The sequence below is a fragment of the Triplophysa rosa genome, linkage group LG22 (assembly GCF_024868665.1).
Source record: "Triplophysa rosa linkage group LG22, Trosa_1v2, whole genome shotgun sequence".
Lineage (NCBI taxonomy): Eukaryota > Metazoa > Chordata > Actinopteri > Cypriniformes > Nemacheilidae > Triplophysa > Triplophysa rosa.
In genome coordinates this window covers 10,530,308-10,550,954 of record NC_079911.1, presented here as the reverse complement: position 1 = coordinate 10,550,954, position 20,647 = coordinate 10,530,308, and the positions used below count along the sequence as shown (strand labels likewise).

Genomic DNA, 20,647 nt, shown 5'->3' with positions numbered 1-20,647 from the left:
AATGCGCATCCAGACATCCTCAGAACGATCCAAGAAAAATGTAAGCACAGCCCTGCATTGACAAGCTGTTTCGATATCGCGATGATCCCCTGCTTAACCGGGATTCAACAGAAAATCCCTTTACGCCTCTATTCAGCCATCATGTTGATGCCTAATATGTGATCGGAGCAGGCAACCAAAATGACTCAGCGGTGAGAAGAGACATAAACAACTATTTTCTTATGCATCCTACATAAAATGGTCGGCAGAGGCCCGTACTTGCTTTTTGTGCCGTTAAATCGAGCCGTTGAGTCCTCTGCTGATGTGGCTTTATGTCAGAATTATGCTCCAATGTATCCTTGTGTTGGTGTTTGATAAGCTGGGATGTGAGTTCAGGATCTGTCAGACCGCAGGGAAAGAAGCCGGTAGCCTTGATCAGAGAACACTTACAGGCTCTCTTGTGAAATGAAGTGCTGCTGTATATTGTTTGAAATATTGATGTCGGACATTGAGATGTAAGACACAGTAATGAAACAGGCAGTAGGACTGTTGTCATGCTATAAAAGATGGTTATCAACATTTTTTTAGGTTGTCCTCCAAGATAAAGACTGTAAGTGATATTAGTTTATCTGCTTACCATTTAAAGTGTCAGCACCAAATTCCAATTTCTGTGTCTTTACACATTTTAAGGAAAGAGAGAATGCTAAATAAATACAGTATTGTATTAAAAACAGTTTATATGAAAAAGCAGCTTAAAGCCGACAGTATAACCGGTGTTAGTGATTCAGCAGAGGCAGCCGCCTTCCACCGACATCAGTGCTAATGTGACTGCAGCCATATGCTTACAAGTGTGTAAGTAATTCCTGATGTTTCATTTACTATTTAGCAGACACATCTGAAGCCAACGTGACTTACTATACACTGACTGACAGCTCCCTTTAGAGTAAAGCACTTCTTGAGCTGACTGAAATGCAAAACAATATAGATTTAGGGTTGTTGTGTTTGTATGTCACTCTTATATGCATTTAAATGATTTTTGTGCTACAGTAGCAGTCCGGATCTTTAACCCTTAATGTACCACCAACACAGCAACTGTTTCACCGAAAGGTGTTTTACTCACAGCACTATACAAAATCTTTTATATTTATTTTGCATGCTTTTTTCAAAGTTTTTGTGTGTTTATTGTTTTTATTAATGAAGAGATTACATGGAATATTTTTAAAGCACATGTTAAGTTTGAATTTGTGTTTTAATGCAGTTTGAGAAATATAAAATCAGTTTTTTGTAAATAGTGCTGTTGAAATCTTCATGCATGCACATTTTTAACATATAGTTTTAATAGTTTTGTTCTCAGTTTTGTTTTAGTTGTATTACTTTTTTATTCGTTTTTATGTTCCTTTTAGTTCGATTTTTAGCAATTAAATGTGACTTTATCATTTTTTATTATTTATTGTTTATTTCGCTATATATTTTTATTTCAGTTTTAGTTTATTTTAATTTATTTTCAGTTTATAATTTTAGTGCCTCAACCTGAACTTATTTCAGTTTATTGCTGAGCCAACATTTCAAATGTTTTTCAAACAACATTTAGGCCGATATTTATTTGATTTCAGAGATGTTTCAATTATATTGTTAATTTTAGTAAACTATAATTACCTTGATAATTACACGCATCCCTGTTATTTGTTACAAATGTTTTAACTATGAATAATTCATGCAAATAATTGTGTTATAATATTTAAATCAGTTGAGTCTTAAATTGTACATTCAGGAATTTATTTGTAACACCATGGGAGCTTTTAAAAAGAACAACATGAAATTGAGAAGTGATCAAAATAGTGTTTTTTTTAATAAATCAAATATACACATCCCTTATACACGTTAATTAAAAATCTTATTTGAGCTTATCTACACTGGTTGTATGCACGGTTAGTGATGTCATAGCTAATCTTTGTAAGAACTAGATAGGGAAACAGTGAGGGCTAATCTTTAGTGATCCCACATCTTTTTCATTTTATACCAGAAAAGATGAAAAACAGGTTGATGTAGATCCGACTCTAACTCTCGACAGGAGAGAACTGTCCTGCCCCTCCATTCTCATCCTGAAGAATATCAAAGCCGTGGAAGTTTTTGTATGTGTCAGGGAACTCGAGAGACCAGGCTGTGAATTTGTGATTAAAACAAGGTAAATGAGTCCATTAGAAGCAGAATCGCCCTGGAGACATGACAGGAGTAAATCATTGTGGCTAATTTCCCTTCCTCAAAGAGAAGAGAGGCAGAGAAATAGCAGCTTCAGAAAGTGATGGAGCTGAGGGGCCCTTTTCAAAGGGATGTGAAAAAGCCACCACCGTTCTGGCATTTGGTATTTCATAAACTCATTTAGATTTGGCAATTGCGAAAGTTTAGATGTTTCTGCTCTGGGTCTTTGTCTTTTAGTGTCAGTGCAATTAATCAGTCCGGAAACATTATGAAGACATTAGCATAGTCGCGAATTCTCAGCGGGACAGGATAGTGTGCCCAGAGATAATGTTTGAATGCAGAAAGCCCCTCTATTAGCAGAGATCAGCTTACCCACCTGTGCTGAATGACCACATTATATCCATTTTGACATATGGAAACCTCAGCGCATGAAAAAGTCATATCAAAGGATGAAATCCCATTAGATCTGAATGCTCCATGTGTTCCAGTGGTGGGAAAGCCTGGCATCGTCCCCCGCAAATAGATCCCCTCTGCACTGCACATATGTTCCTCTGGGCAGAGTTGTGTGGGGGCACATTTATAAATTCTAAAGCTGGATTCACTTGGATTTGCACATAAATTGGTCATAAAATAAGATTTGCTCTCAAGTGAGTCAAAACAACAGTAGAAGAAAGTGCTTTAAATGCCATAGAAACATATATTGCTTTTTATTACCGGTTTTCAATTATGTTTAATGGGGTGTTTATTGTAATTTGTTGTGCTACAGTTTACTTTCCTGCATCATGATTCAGCTCATATGATTCAAAATCATTTAGAAGTTAAATCTCTCTCTCGGCTGAAGTACAACTGCATGCAGTAAAAAAAAACAAATCTGTTTCATATGCCAGAGCTTTCAAACTTACTTTAAAGCTTCAAGGCCCACATATTCTTTATTTTTTGTTGTAGTCTATAAACACAATAAAGTCTCTACAGTTCCAGTTATATTATGTGAAGAAATTCCTAACTATAATTTTAATAGGATATTTTAAAATCCTTAACATTTTTAACGTTTTTTTTAACTAAGCCACACTTCCTGCAATACCTCTATGGCCCACCGGGGGCATAGCTAACAGTTGGGGAAACACTGGTAGAAATACAACTGTAATGTAATCTTATCATAAACATATTTCCAGTATGTTTTGTAGAGAATTTAGCATGAGCCAAATGGTCGGAGTCATTAAAAAAAGCGCCATAAACCCCCTCCACTCTCTTTTGGTCTTTTGATGTTGATATCAAGAAACCAGGACGGAGTCAGATCTAAATCCAGGGGGCCTGGTCTTGGGTTGGTGCTCTCACCGAAAGTGTTGATAACCCCTTTTGTTTCTCTGTGGGATATTTTACGACTCCTAAGCTTCAAAGCAGAGGTGAGAAGTCTCTGTCTCATCTGAAACTTAACATCTGAGGCTAACCAGAGAAACTTCTCTGGTGGAGTGGGTTTATGGCTCTTCTTTCAATGACTCCGACCATTTGGCTTATGCTAAATTCTCTACATTTTATATGGTTACTTTTCAAACACAGAGTATATGAGCTCACTTGTCACTTTTCTGTCCATTAAAAGTCATCCTAAAGTGATATGTGACCCTGTTTGTGAAAGTCAAGTCTCAATCTTAATATGAGAGAATGAGCATCAAAGTTTGATTTCAGTCAATAATTTGACTATGATTTCAATCTTTGACATGGTTGTATACTCAGTATTAAAGACACCATGGTTATATTTCACATAATGTTCTTTACATTATGTATTATTTTATCTAGAAAACAGTAAATCACCGAAAAATCACATATATTACTGTCTCTCACTGTGGGGACACCAGAGATTTGAGTAGTGATATGTTGATCTAGTCTGACACAGCTCAGTCTCACAGCAGTTCATGGCATTGACACGAAATTTGGAATCTATCGATTCGTGCTCATGGACACGAATTTCCCTTTTTTTTCGTGCCACTTAGCACGACTTTTAATACACAGGCCACGTGTGTATTTATAACCTGATACCAAAAGAAGTTGTACATATTTTAGGAGGTGGCTAACCAACACCTTACCTCACCCCAAACCCTAAAATCACAGCCGCAAATTTAGCTAAAAACGTGAGTTTCACGAGGTGGCAAAGCAAAGATAAAGGGCCACCCTTAACCCCACCCCTAAACCGTAATGTCACAGGGACAAAATCAAATCATAACAAAACATAAAAAAGAAATTGTAGAAATTCACACGAATGAGCCACCTTGTAAAGTAGGTATGAATTCCCATCAGATTGCGTTGATATTTATACATATTAAAGATACCGCGTATTAAAATACGTTAGATTGAAAGCGAATAAAGGGGGAAATTCGTGTCCATGAACACGAATCAATAGATTATGACAATGTCACGAATTCTAGTGAGACTGTGTTGTCTGACAATATGAAGTGAACTTTTGAAGAACAGGTAAAAAAGCAGGAGTCCGCTAAGAAATGTGCCTGGCCACACTCTCAGGCCCGTGTAAAAAAACAACATCCAACACAAGACCGGCGTGAATTCCCCATCTCAGTTCTTCTTTTCTCTCTGACAACTGCCTGTCTTGTGTGATGTGTATATCTTTCTGGATCTTTGTTTGTTTACCGCTATTGCTCTTATGTAACAGCTGTAGATGTATCCACAGAAGAAAGCAACCACAGATCTCATGGAAATGCTGCTTTGATTGCTTCTAATGTGCCGTGATTTGCTTGGGCCTGAGAAGCAATATCCTCTCTCTCTCAACCGAGCCCAACCGCACAGCACTAATAGAATATAGAGATTAGACGGCCATAATAGAAAAGTAGCTCCAAAGTCAATACAATTAAAAGCAATATGTTTGAACACACAAGACCTTTCTCCCCACAAGCTATTCAAGTTGCCGAAATCAAAGTGTGTTTAGTGTGGTTCGATGCTGGCGATACAACATAAATCTAGTCTTCCTTTCAGCTCCTAATCTTTTAATAAATAAAAAGATTTGTGTTTTCCGTCCACCAGCGAGTCTGTTTGTTTGTTGTTCTGGAACTTTTATGTAATTCCTCATTTGCAGTGTTTGTTCACAAAACCCATACATTTTCTGTTACCAACGAGTAGGTGGCGGGAGGAAGAGAATCAATTACGCGGCTTAATTTTTATATAATTCGGATACTGCGAAATCATTTTTTCTCGTGATAAGAAGGGAACATCAGTCTTCTGATTTTGACGGGAACAATTGTTTTGTTTTGGTTGGCGAACTAAACGTTTTGATGGATAATTTACGGAACGTTTGTGAGGAGGCATCGCACGTATTTATCAATGTTAATGTGCTTGGGATTGGGGCTCTGTGTTCTTCCAGCATCATTGCTAAATGTGCTATCATCATAAATACAGTTCGGTCCATTAAGGATAGTAATTACTGCGTAAAGTGTATTTATCTGGTTGTAAAGAAGTGTGTGCGTAACCTAATGTGCGTTTTATGATTTTCAATGACAAACCTTTATATTTTTTCCTCCTCTCCAAACTTGGGTCGTAAACTTGTGAAATTAGGTGGAAAGGATAGTCGCAGTCATCATGGATTGTATGTAAGCTTAATTAGCGCTATTATCGGGAATCATCGTGTACAGTTTCCTTTGTGTCCTTTGCCTTATGAAATGTGAACAATGACATTAATCCTTAATTATTATTAACCATGGTTGTTTAAAGCCATTACGTAATTCTGCTCTTGAAGCGAACGTTGTCTGGGACACCCAAATAGCTCTCAATTTGTTTTTTAGTGCAATTATCTAATTATCACATTGTGGGTTATGTTATTTTATTGCTTCTTGCAGCTTCAAGTAAATGACTAAATTAGGGTTTATCTTTGTTTATCGTTTGCAAGTAGTGATTCATGATTCAACCCTTGAGAATGCATTCGAAAGGCTGCGATGGTTGTTTACGTTATATGCTGTGTGTTATGAATACAGTATGTCTTGAATATCAGAAATGGCTTTGTATTCATGTGATGCACCATTACATCAATGAGACACAGCACCGAGAGCTCAGAGAGAAAGCACAGATGGGATGATTTGATGTTTCACGGTGGCTTACAGGAACTATGCTGTTAACCCTTCCTGGGCATTTCAAGTCTAATATACAGTTTTTTAGTTTTACGGTGTGTTTAACAAACTGTGAAGGTCTGTTAAAGTGATAGTTCAATTCTGTCATTATTTACTCAAGCTCTTGGCCTTTCAAACCTGTTTGACTTTCTTTCTTCTGCAGAAAGCAAAAGAAGATTTTGAAGAATGTTGATAACCGAACAAGAGCGGTACCCATTGACTTCCACTGCAGAAAACCACTCAGTCATTTCTAAAAATATTTTCTTTTGTAAGGTTTTGAATGACATGATGATGAATAAATGATGACAGAATTTCTAGTTTTGGGTGAACCATTCCTTAAATTTTGGTGAATTCTTAAAATTCTTAAAATACTAATAATATAAAATTTTAATGAAGTCCCTGACTGTACTTAAAATAGACATATATTTGTTTTTGTAAATTTTCAATTTGATTTTACACTTACTCTTAGTAGTAATGTATCAGCGTTGCATACTCAGCAGTTGTGATCAGGGGCGTAAATCTCATTTAACAGTAGGGGGGGACAATAAACATAATTTCTCAAGAGCAATTTTTGAAGGGGACACAAATAATACAGTCAAAATTGTTCTCACTATGACACAAAGCGAAAATATGCGTTAGGTTGATAGGTTTATCATGCAGACTTGCAGTCATATTATAACTGAACTGAACTGCCACATACTGTTCTAATAAAGCTGTTTCCATTTACATTTTTTTTGTCTCTATTGTCAAGACAGGAAAGAAGTATAAAAACACACTACCCATGATACGTAAGGGATAATGTACAGGCAGCCCGTTGCTATCGCGAAAGAAGCCCCAACAGTGTGATCAGGACCCGATGCGAAGCGGAGGGTCTTGTATCACACTGAAGGGGCTTCTTTCGCGATAACAACAGGCTGCCTGTACATTATCCCGCTTATTACACGGCTACTTGCCACATGAGAAAAAAACTGGACAAAAAATATGAATTTGAAACATTTTATTAGCTTATTAATGGTTTATTTTGAAAGCGTAAACCTTCCGCGAAAAGATATAGTCCCAAGCGGCTATTAACTGTCCTAAGAAACTATGTAGTACAACAATTTTTAAGCGCTACATATGAAACACATGTAATAAAACATATATATATATATGATTTATTTGTAAGTATTAAATTGCACATTTCCATTAATTGTGCATTGTGACATTGCACTTACCAGTGCTTAACTGAGGAGTTATTTGTTTCGTCCAAATCAATCCACTGCTGAAACGTTTTGTTTTTACCATACATGTTGAAATTAATGCTGAAATCTTCCATTGCAAATCGCGGTTGTCTAGTGTTTTAGTCACAAGATGGTGCCAGACGGTAACCTTTGTTGGAGCGGAGGGATATTAAACATACAAGTAGTACCGGACATGTGTTATTAGTTTTGAGCGGTTGTTATTTGAAAAGAACAACCCTTGGAATGTCGCGACTGGCTAATCAGAATCAAGCATTCAAATGAGACGTGTAATAATACATGTTAAAGACTGTGTGTGACACGGGACCTGAATGGCAAGGATCGGTGGCTAATTGTGGCCGTTAATTTTAACAGTATGCCAGGTCGCCACAAATAAAACAATGCATGGGAAACAGCTTCGGCGTGTTAGTTGCAGTGTGTGACGCACTATGCAACAAGCTATTGTAAACAAGCTAACGTTAACTAGCTAAGTAACGTTTTAATCGCTAACAGCAGATTCATGGAAAAATACACCAGTAATCAGCCTTTTTTGCCACAACTAATTTATTAATGAATCAGCATCAACTACATTACAGAGAATCACTTCATTTAACATGAATAAAATAGCCTTCTTACTGGAGTTCAACAACCACTGATAAACTGAGCCGCATACGTTACTTATGTGTAGCGTAGCGTAGGTGAGATGAACAGGGAAAGCAGGCAGTGGGCCAAACCACTGTGAGGCAGGGAGGGGGAGCTCAACTGTTTCTAAACTTAAAACGCATTTTTTGCGTTTGTATTTTATTATAATTACACAATTAGTTTAGGTATACATAAATATATTTAGCACAATAGACAGTGCGATTTTTAATGATTTGGGAGGGACAACCCTCGGATGGAGGGGGACGTGTCCCCTCCGTCCCCGCCGGGATTTACGCCCCTGGTTGTGATGGATCTCCACACTCAAAGGTCACCTCATGCCCCGCAGCGCCTCCATGCGGCGGTCAGCAGGTGTTGTGTTCTATGGGACTAAACCTTACTCTATATTCCTGGACTCTAGTAGACCCCATTTGGCGTCAGTTCCGCCTGTTAGAGGCCTAATGCATTGATGCCGGTGCCAACTCTTGGTGGGAAATGGGCAGTTTAGCCTCGCCCTCTCGGAAGATCACTGTTGATCTTGTTGAAACGTCTGGTGGCAGCCAAAATCCGCTGTTGGCACGACCAACTCAGAGTAATAGCTCTGCCAATAAGAGTTATAGGGCCAAAGATGAAAAAAGCAAGTGTAACACATGGATCCCATGAGTAACATGGATGAACAGTTGAAAGGTTCAGGTCAGGGCGATCAGGTTTCCAGTTCAGAGCATTCCAGAGTTTCTTCAGACATCATGTACAGTCAGGCCAAGCAGCAAAATCAACGTCAAGACCAAAAGTTAGTCATAAAATAGACAAGGAAACTGTACTGGGGAACTTTAGTGATTATATGGCGTCATTTGTCTGTAATTGTGGTGATTGCAGTTCATTTCTAGGGCTGACCGCCGACCATAAGGGGTGTAATTCTGAAGACCACTGGTTGGACATTCCGAGTCATTTCTTCACAATGTGTGATCAGTCACATTGACAGTTCCAGCGCGTGAAAACAGCAGTCTAATTTCAGAAATGTCTAGTCAGTTTCTGTATTCTTAGCATGTGGAATTATATACCGCAGTCAAAGCTTGAAAGAATAAAAAGAATCTAAAACAGCACTGCTTTCCTGAACTTTGACCCCTTAGAGAGCCAAAAATTGAGAGGTAGTTTGGTGTTCGAGCAGTGTTTTGGAAAATCTTAGGCGTGTTTTAAAATCCCAGTGAAATAAAAAATTACAATTCCTCTTTTTTCTTGAAATATTGCGGCGTTTATTGTAAATAGCTTATCAGTGTGGGACATTCTCTATTTAAAATGTATGTGCCTTCATAATTTTCAGTTAAAATGTGAAAATGCACTTCCGCCTTCTGGTGACTATCCATCTCTAATGACGTAAGTTAGACGGCATGGGCGGGGCATCCGTTAACTCCTCCCATTCAACTGTCAATCTGCTGCCAATTCCATTTCAAAATGCCATGGCTGTTTTTATACATCCAATCAATTTGCAGTTTAAAACACAAACCACGCCCACTATTTTTTCTCATTCTAAATTCTTTTTCACTCGGAATTGCATCAGAATACAGAAAATGAACTCACAGGGATTTTAAATTACTTTTGATTGTATGTTGACAAAGCAACATGTGATGTCAGAGCAACATTAAAAGAGAATATCCAGTCTTTGGTTATTTTTTTGCTTGTTTTCCTCTATATTTCCACTTTTCAATTTCTTTTTTCAGAGTGACCATATTGTGCACCATCAGCATGAACATGCAAAGAACAATCACTGTTTTTAGAGAGAGAGAGAGAGAGAGAGAGAGAGAGAGAGAGAGTTTGTGTTTGTGTGTGCAGTGATGTGTTGAAGGAAGGGGTCCCTTGAAGTCCTTCTAATCCATATTCATTCAGAACGGACCCAGCTTGCAGGTATATGAATCTGTATACAGTGAGCTAATGTCTTTGTTTGAGAGTTTGTGGGATGGTTATGTTACCGCAGGAGTGTGATCAGAACTAATGTAACTCATTCAGATAAAAGGGGTGTGTAGATCGGTTTTGTCAGTGTTGTAGAAAGCGCCGGACAGAAACGGAACCACATAAAACGGTCATAAAAAAGTTTATGCTACATGAAATCTCTTTTTTTCCTCAGCTCTGCAGCATTGACAGGACAGGGTTCTTGGTAGGGATAAAAAAAGAATAGGCCATTGTTCTGCACCAGATGAATAAGCTTGTGGTGTGACAAACCCTCCAGAAAAGAAAATATAAATCAATTAATGAAATTATATAGATGTTTGTTATGCATCACAATCACATAGGGGCGGTTTCCCGGACAGGGCTTAAACCTAGTCCCAGACTAACTTAAATGTTAGAGGTGTCTTAATCAAAAACAACTTGCACAGACATATCGTAAAATATATCACTGTGATTGTTTTGTCTCAAGATGCCCACCAGTAATGTTTTTTGTAAAGTATGTTTTTAAAAACGACTTAAATATCCTAATTTAACCAAGGCCTAGTCCTGTTTTAAGATAATCCCTGTCCGGGAAACCGCCCCTTAATGTGCTAAAGCATTCTCTCCTTAGCCGTTTTAGTATATTTCTATGTTCAGGAGGTTGGAGCATAGCATTGGTCATAGCCAAAGTATTTGGCTGTATTTGAGGTATTTGTTGTGTCAGGGTTCTAGGCCCTGTGTTTTGGGCTGGACTGCTAGTGGACCAGGTGTCATGCAGATCCTTGGCAGAGTTAGTAACTTTATGGCAAGCTCTCAAATCCTTGTCACCCTTATCCACCCGATTATGGACACCCTAAGCCTCTCTCTTGTGGCCAATGCTGCCATGATATCGCCACCAGCACCTACCCTCCTTAAAAACCAGGAGAGCATAAAGCATTGTGTGTGCATGCATGAGTTTATTTACTCTCTGTCTGCTCTGGGCTGAAGGTCTACAGAAATTAAATTAAAAGCTTTATTTTATTACCTTTGCCCTCTGTTTGTTTCCATTTTACAAACAAGTTTGTTTACTACATTAGCAGCTACTGTATATCTCATAGACTGTCACTGTTTTCGTGCAGACATTTTCTGTCTTTAACTCTACCAAAAAAATATACTGTAACCCCTTACACAAACTCAGGCACACACAGATAGTACACTTCAAAAAATGTCATTTTAAAAATGTTACTGCTATTTTTTTATGTAAAAAACTGTGATTTTACAGAAAATATTTTTCACTTATTTAATTTGGTAAAACCCCATCAAATTACAGAAAAAAACTGCAAATTTACAAGAAAAATATGAACGGTTGTAATTTGACCCTAAACTGTTATTTTACAGTATTTGTGCACCAGCTGCCGGAAAATTACTTTTTTTTACAGGATTTTTTAACAGTGTACATTTTGTCATTTTTAAACCATCAGTTATTTTGGGCAGGGGCGCAAAAATGGGGCATGCAGTATATGCGGTGCATAGGGGCGCTACACAAGTGGGGACGCCATTGTGCCAAAATAGTATTTAACGTCTTTTTAATAAAACGTTATAACAACTATAACGAAAAAGTCATTATCTCAACCGTTTTAGTTTCACTTTTGTCTAGCATTTTAAACGAGTTCAATAAATATACTGTATAATTTATTTAATCAAGTTATTATGTCAACGAGCAAATGGATCGAGCAAAGAAACTTCTTTCACAGTCAAATGACCAAATGGATCGAGCAAAGAAACTTCCCAAAGCGCAGAACAGAACATGAAAATGTAAGTAAAAAACAAGTTATTTAACGTTGCCTGTGAGGTAGTTCATATTATAATACAATATCAGGTCACCTCTAGGCCTACATCTTTGGCGGTTATAAAATAAATCTATGTTTGTGAAGGAGCTTTATAATTACATTCGGGAGAGTTTGAGACGGTTGTTAAAGCTGTTAAGTCTCCCACTATCACGCATTATCGGGTTCTTCATTAATCGTCGGACGCGTTTTCCTCATATGACAACGTGAGCTGTGCAGTTTGAACGTCAGGTCCGTGTCCATCACATAACGCGAGCAGTTGCGTCTTCTGCAAACAGCGCGCAGCACAGAGCACCGGAGAGATTGCGTGTGGAAACTGAAACAGCGCAATGATTGACTGGATGACAGAGACAAGACCGCAAAATAACGTTTGTTAATAAAAAATAATTTGAGCGTTCAATGTAAGTGAGTTTGTCTTTGTTTTACTTTAATGATGTTTTCATAAAATGTGAACCACAAACTAAAAATGCTTAAAGCAAGGGGAAAATCCAAAGATTTTTTATTTGCGCGTTATAATATCTGTTATCCATCTTATTTCATTTTTTCAATAATATTTTAATTATAAATGCACAGTAAAGGTATGTTTAACATAGGCTAATTTTATTGTTGTGTTTTTATTAAATATTAATGAACCGCGAACTAAGTATTTGTTTTAAAGTAGGCCTAAGTGGGAAAAGAACAAAAAAATACAACGCGAGTATATCATGTGATACGTCTTATTCGTCTTATTCTGATAATAATAAATAATGTTAATAATACTTTTTGTTGAAGGAAAGGGAATAATCTAAATGTATAACTTTAAAGATCAAAATAAGTTTATTTCCTCACAAGCACATCTCTAATGGGCTACAACTCGATTGTTACTTATATTTGGGATATTTAAAGAAGTTTTATTGTTTAAAACGTGACAAGTTTTTTTGTTAAACGTTTTAAATGTCAAAATTCTAGACTACACAAGTGAAACTCACTTTTCAAAGAATACAATAAATAGCCTTATTTGATGTCTTATTTAGTTATTATAAGCAAAAGATCAATTTAAAAACTGTTTAGCCTGTTATCCGATTAATCAAAAAATCGTCCAACTATACGGTTATTAAAATAATCATTACTTTCTGCCCTAATTTATTGTGTATGTCTGAACATAAACTTTATGTACTTTTACTACTTTTTGCTCCTTTGTTTCATTATTTTTCTGATTGTTATTTATCTTTTCAGAATTGTGTATCTGTTACACTGTGAAGCAGTTGGAAAAGTGTTTCTGTAAAAGGAAACCTTTATGCTTCTGTTATAGATGAAAATCTGATTGTCACCTTCACATGATGTAAAATAGAATGCCTCCAAAGGTAATATACAACTTGTCTGCGGATTTTTTATTTGTTGTGTGTTTTCTATGTTGGGGTGGCCGATGGGGGGCGCCAATACTGATCTCGCATACCCCTCAGAAAATGTGCAGTTGCGCCCCTGATTTTGGGGAGATATAAAGTCCAATTGTTTGAGTTACAAAGCAGAGTATATTGCAGCATCTTTTATTTCCTTCATAGCTCTTCTTTCATATCTCCTTGTAAGTGATCATTTTGTTTGGTTTGTACAAATAAAACCAAAGAAAAAATTTTAATGGTCTAGTAATATTTCAAAATAAGATTTCTGCAGTTTCTTTGTGTTTTTGTAATTTGTTTGCATTATGTTTGTAAAATAGATTTTGATGTCGTGTCTTAGAATTCCAAGAATAGAAAAGCTAGAATACGTGTCAGTACATTATAACATTAAAGTCATAAAAGTAAAAACAAATCTATAAAATCACAACAAACAAACAAACAAGCACTCATTTAAATATGATTTATTAATTTAATGAATGTAATAATGTTCATATGAGATGTGCAAATTAGTGTATTATTTATACAGCCAACATATATAGAAATAGCTAAGTAAAAACACACACACAACCCATCTACTCTATTCACACACCATGCATCCTTGCATTTACTCAGCATTTCTGAAAACATAAAGTAGGCAGTAGTGTATAATTTTGATAAATTGAGTATTCACCACCACAGCATGCAGCATGAATAGCTAAGAGCAATCTTTCCATTAGAGCGTTTACTCTACATACAGTATAGAATGAATGCCAATTTTATGTCATCGGGGAATCATTTTTGTTCTTTCATAATGTCGCCACAGTTTTTTGACAGTTTTCATCTCAAGAATGGTGACCACCTGAGGAAGGTCCTTCAATGGCTATTAAATTAAATTTGATGTGAATTAAATCTAATGGCTATAATCATTTGGGATTGAATGATTCCCTCAGTTCTAATCAGTCTCTCTCAACTTCTTTCTCTCTCTCTCCTCACATGTGCTGCTCGGCTGCTCAGATATTCTCCCCGTTTCAGGTAAGCACAGTTTATAATGTTCTCTCATCTCTCTGTATGCGTCATTTGCTGATGGCACCTTGTGTTTGTACTAGCTTTTAAAGCTCTCAGATATTTTACGAGCGTTATGCAGTAATACCGGCGCAGAAAGCACAAGTCAAATGCTAATCTGATAATGCCCTTTTAAATAAGAAGAACATGGGTATGTGAGCGAACAGTTTATGTTGTTAGAATAATTGGAATTTGCCTGCAATGAGCGAAGACACCTGTAAATTCACGGTTGTGTGACGGCCGATACAGCCTTGGGATGAGATGTTAACGAATGGTTTGACGTACCATTTAGACCTATCAGAGCATCGTAACGAGCAGAATACAAGACATTTATTTCGAGGGTCTGAATTCTTTCTTCCGGAAGCTTAACATGTTTGTGGGTATGTATGTGGATTTGTGCAAGCTTGTGTAATGTGTGTGTGTTGAATTAGCTTCTGTTATTTGAGGTGCTTTGAGACCAGTAGGTCTCATAGATTCTTGATAAGTACAGTATAAGAACAAGCAATGTTTGTCCAATGTCAGTGTTGGTGGCCAATACAAAGCAAAGTGACTCTGTCAAATTCCAGTCAAACCAAAAGTAACTGTCTTCCTTGTTTTGAAACTATCAGAGGGCAAAATTTATATTTAAATGAATGTTAAACACATCTTGTTTGAACACATCTCACAGTTGAATCTTGGGTAATGAACTAATGGCTTCCTGGATGTAGACAAGATGGAGCTCAGTGGATGGGGATCTAGAGGTGGGAAGTGAGTTGGTTGTCTCAGAGGACTCAATTGGCACAGTTCTTTGACTGTGGCAGATTGGATTGTTTTAGAGTTGGCCCCCAGTCCTCTGGGACCTTTGGCCAATCGGATTTTGTATGTTATGTAACTGCCTGCCTCAATCCTTCCGAGGGTGGGTAATAGGGAGCTATCCAAGAGTAAAAATGATTTCCAGCCACATAAATTTGAGCAGGGGGTTGACCACACACTGTAACCTACTTCCCTAAAAGGAATGGTTTATTTGCTTTCAGCCGCAAATCAGACTGCTGTCAACCCTACTTTTCTGCTTTTTATGAAAGCAAGTCCTCCTGGGCGTAGACGACAATGTTATGTAGTAAAACAAGAGCTGGTAAACTCCATTTTGTGTTCACATTAGAGGCCCAATATGTAATTTCCTCCACTAGATGTATGAAGCCACAAAGGCGTGGCTGTGAAGGAGCATGGAATCATGGCAGATGTTGTCTTCACCTCCACTGCTGATGAAAATCAGCTTGGGACTGACAATTCATGTTTACTGATGATTTCATGAGATTGCGTTACACCATTGAACCAAAAACATGTCCAGATGTTCGAGATTGTCATGAGGTGTGTTTGACTGCACGTTTGACTGCACGCTGCGCTGCCTTGAATGACCGGCGTATGACATCAAAGTATCACAAGAGTGACTTGACAGTACTACCGTTACTTTGATGTCCGTATGAAGCCGAACGAGTAAAAGCGAAAACAGAGGAAAAAAATAACATGACGGCATTGACAGTTGACACAATTCGTAGGGGCGTAACATTAGTTACAACTGTGCATTTCTGCAAATTTAAAGATGTAGGTACGCGATGTAGGTACACTTAAAAATTGAAACAAACTCAAAACAACATTTAAAAAAACAAAACTGTTGCATATTGTGCCTTTAAGATTACAAGAATGACATAATACACAACACACCTTGCTGCATAAACAAAAAAATCATATTTGATTTCGGTGCAGCATTTTTTTATACACATTGTTTGGCTTTTAAGGTTGATTTAGTCTCTCTCCCATTCACTCTTGTTTCTCTCTTTCCTCAAACCATTCTCATTCCTAATTTTTCATATCTGTGGTGCCATCACTGTTTACGCTCTTAATGTCCTCCGCATAAACTCATCATGACAGGGACAGTCCTTCCCTAAGTTGAAGAAAATGTAATAAATAAGGAAAAATGGCAGCACCGGGGTAACATGAGGGAAAAAATGAAACGACGGTGTAGCCCGAGGTGATTTTAACCGTATTCCTTACTAAGATTTCATATAATGGTCACCTGGGGCTAGCTTAGTAGCCCCACCGATTAAATTAGGTAGCAGCAGAGCTAGCGCACTCCCTGACTGCATCCTGTTTACCAGTGGTCCCCGCGGACCCTCTCTACTGTGTACAGTAATTGCATTTAGGACACAGATGCCGGGCAGAATATTCCAGAGAAAGGAGACAAATGAAAGAAAAATATACACCTGAGAGAAATGGCAGGACATGTTCTTCAGTATAATAAGTGTGGACTACATTACCCATGAGGCCAGGCTGCTGGGGAATATTGGATGGGAGGGAATGCTTGTTCATGTGTTTACAGGGGCATCAAAAGGTCAGGACGGAAAGTTTCAACAAAGACATTTCTAATTACATGGATGCTTGGATATCCCTGACCGTAGGGACGTCCAAAACAACCATGAAACTAAATCTCAAAATGAGGACGACATGCCTGATATGGTTTTATATTTTTCTTAATATAGCCAATGAGGAGCACAAGGGACGAATTGCATTACGAGGATATAAGATTTTGGCAGCGCTAATGCGCTTATTGATTGCGGGAAGTTTATTAATAGATTGCTCCTGGGTTAGATTTCATTACAAGCTCAACCGAATGTTGACTCAATCTGTAGCTTTCTGCATGAACGCATTGTAATGCGGCATTGTGAAACAGGTACCGTTTCCATGACAAGCTGTTGGAGTTTGATGCCATCCAACAGTTTTGTCGTACATCCACGACACGGTGTCGAGCATTCTGCGGAGAAGACGTGATTAGGAATCTCTTTCCTGTGATCTCAAGAGCACTTAGCACTTCTAAAGATCTGCAGCCTCTCATCGCCGCCAGCTTTCTCTTGGCTCGCAAGTAGGACGGCGTGGACAGGTTAAATAAATCTGAATAATAAAAAAACAGCTGTAATGACCCGTGGTTTGGAAGGGCAAAAACATATGGCAGTAGACAACTTCCTGTCTCTCCAATGCCAGTCTGGGGTGACGCCCTACCCTGACATGCTTTGATGATGTCAGCCAATGGTGTGGCTGGGTGCCAGGGTGGCATTAGGTATGCTGGACAGGTGGCAGAGAGAGAGGGAGGACAGTGGCGCTGTAATGAGAGGCATGCCAACTGTTTGCCCGTCTGCCGCTGGGCACAGCTCTCTGGACCGTTAAATCACTTGCATAAAGTTTTAGCTGAGAGGCATTTTCTTTATTCTCTGGTGCTGTCTGTCCCTCTCTGTTTGTCTTGAAGAATTCATATAGAGTTTGGAAAGTTTGTTTGATTTTAACTGTTATATTTGCAAGGGAAGAGCCGTGTTTGAATGTCCCGAATATGTTCCTGGGAAAAGTTTATAAGTTTGTCAGAAGTTTATTTAAATCCAGGAATTATTTTCTTTTTTCTTTTATATCAATATGTAAAATAATGTGTGTATCTATTAGAGTTAGTAAAAAATGTACTTTTATAAACCTCTATGCACCCTAGTGTCACACCCGAGAGTCGTATATGTTCCGGTGTCTCTTCCTCTCTTCAGTCTCACTTTCTCTTTTTGGTGCTCTTCGCAGCCTTTACATAGAATCCATTTATCTCTCCTCACTGGTGGAATCAGGTTCCATTATCAGTCGCGTATCATCTCTCTCTATTGTCGTTTTTTTCTATACGTGCCCATTACTTCCCTAGCAATTTCCGTGGTGGCTTGGTCTGAACTTGACAGTTACTGAATGACGCAAAGTGACCGGGCCTCTCAGAAATCATGAGGTGTTACACAGAATGATCTGCTAAGAGGATTCCTGTTGTCAGGCTGTGATTTACTTGTCAGTAATTGTCAGTTAGGATTGGAGAGGGTGAGAGCATAAAACTGCCTAAATTAGGATGGCCCCTGACCCGGGGCCGATGTAAGAGGGGCCACTGCTGCATACATTTTCATTATTTGTAATTATGTAAACATATAATTTTATGCCTTGAAAATGTAAACATTTTGTCAAATGGCGCAACTGTGCCTCCGGTGACCCGAGTTGGAATCCCAGCTCAAGACTCTGTACCGATCCTGCACCTCTCCGTCCACCCTGCACTTTCCTGTCAAAATGTATACTGTCATGTCAAAATACAGGCATAAAAAGCAAAAAAAAAAAACGTTAAAACAGAACAAAGTAAATACTTTTTTTTATTACTTTCTGATGAATAAGTAGTGAATTATTAAATCTTAAAAGAAAAGTAATCATTTTTAAACGTTTTAAATGTTTGTATTTAAAACAAATAAATAATGGCAGCAGAGAGACAGGAAAACATAAACATCAATAATTATATAAATAAATAAATTAACTATTCAGATATATTTCAACCTTTTTTCCTTTGTGAACTTTTTTTTTAATTATTTATTATTTTATTGTTTATTATTTATTATTAATTTAGGATTACTAGTTATTATTAAATGCTATTTTAACATTTAATTTGTAACAATCCTGGTTTGATAAATACAGTATTGATATAAAATACATACAGTATATAGGTATATATTTTTTACTAAAACATTCTGACACAGCACAACAAATGTTATACTATTATTGCAATATTTATTATTTTATTGTTTATTATTGATTAATATTTATTACTAATGGTTGATCACTCTTTGTTAGTATTTGATACACTATATATATAAATATACGCACACACATACGTACATACATATATACTGTATACAGTGTTGGGTAAGTTACTCTGAAAAAGGAATAATTACTAGTTACTAATTCCATATTCAATAGTGTAATTAGATTACTGTACAAATAACTCTCTCCAAAAAATATTTAATTACTTATTACTAATTACTTTCTATATCCTATATCAACCTTGATTAGAATTGATTCAAGGATAGACATGAAACGGCTTATTTAAATCATTCAAATAAATTATGACATAAATTATTCTTATTAACCGACCAAAGTATACAAATGTGAGAAGGATACATTACAGCATACATTTTAAAGTTAGACTTATCATTTTGATGTCATTTCCACTATTGAATATATTACACAGTATTTAGTTTAATTACATCAGAAGTAACTGTAATTAAATCACAGTAAAAACAAGAGTAATCCCTTACTTTACTTTTTCAAGGGAAAAGTAATTAAATTACAGTAACTAATTACTTAGTAACTAGTTACACCCAACACTGACTTGAGTATACTATAGGATTAAGAAAGGCTGTCAAGGACATAACATCGAGGAATTTTACTATAGTAAATACTATATTGTAGTAAAAATTATTATTTTTTTGATTATGTGTCTATCATCATTCATTTTTATTGCTGCTGTTTTATAATCCTGTGTTAAATTTGAATAAAAGCAACAATATGAAAAAGTGATATATGTTTACCCTATCTCATGTTTTATGTTTTGGAAAACTAGTNTGATATGCTATTGTTCCCACGTTCTCATGGGTCAGTGGGCTAGCAATTCAGCATAACCTTTTTTTTCTCTGTAAGATATTATCTGATCTACAAGGCATCAATATTCTCGTCTCTTTATCACATTGTCTTCCTATCTCGTCTTTGCTGAACCAAACATTGCTCCCCATCTCAGAGAAATGCAGTGTGACATCTTATCATATCAGATCCATATTTAATCAGGATGCAAAAACAGATAATTAGGGTGGTTATGAGTCAGTTGGATCAGGTCTAATTGTTTTTGATAAACAGCTTCCTCTCTGCTTTGAATTGCGATTCATTACCGAATGTTATGCGGACAGACTGGTGGAATGTGGGCCCGTCACGGCTAATAGTGGACGACGGCCATAATTAACCCAACACACTCTGTCGCCATAGTCACAATCTCCTGCAAACAAAGCCACGGCGGGGCCTTTTAATGCGTGTTTGTATTTAACCCAGATTAGGTTGGAGAGTCGTGCAATCACATTTGAATAAATGTCTCATTACGGCTAATAGTGTTGGCTTGTGGTCGCATGTTATTGTCAGAAATCGTTTCGGGTTAAGGCGATTACGCAGTCACGAGACGCCGGAGAAGTATATATGCTGATTGCTATGACCTTGTGGTTGTACCATTTGTCATATAATGTGAAGAAACAAAACAGTATGAACTTAGTCTGGGCTATTAGCATGTTTGCTACATGACCTCGCTAACTGATTTATTTATTTAGTCGAGGTTGAATGACAGCTTTAGAGTAACAATTACTTGGGTTATGTTAACCTAATTACTTCGATCTGCAATAGTGGCAATAGAGAATGTAATCTAATTATTCCAAGGCAATGAACAATTTCAGGTTTAGAAAAGCTAATTATTTTGCATTTTTGACATTACATTT

General features: G+C 37.1%; 1 protein-coding gene across 4 annotated transcripts in view; it reads left to right on the top strand.

Annotated features, from left to right (window-relative positions):
• Positions 1 to 20,647, top strand: part of cadm2a (cell adhesion molecule 2a) — a 375,584-nt gene that overhangs the window by 177,328 nt on the left and 177,609 nt on the right. For all 4 annotated transcript variants that reach the window (XM_057321795.1, XM_057321794.1, XM_057321796.1 and 1 more), the window contains exon 2: positions 14,259 to 14,276. In XM_057321795.1, the coding sequence (XP_057177778.1) occupies positions 14,259 to 14,276 (18 nt within the window). The remainder of the gene's footprint in view (positions 1 to 14,258; positions 14,277 to 20,647) is intronic.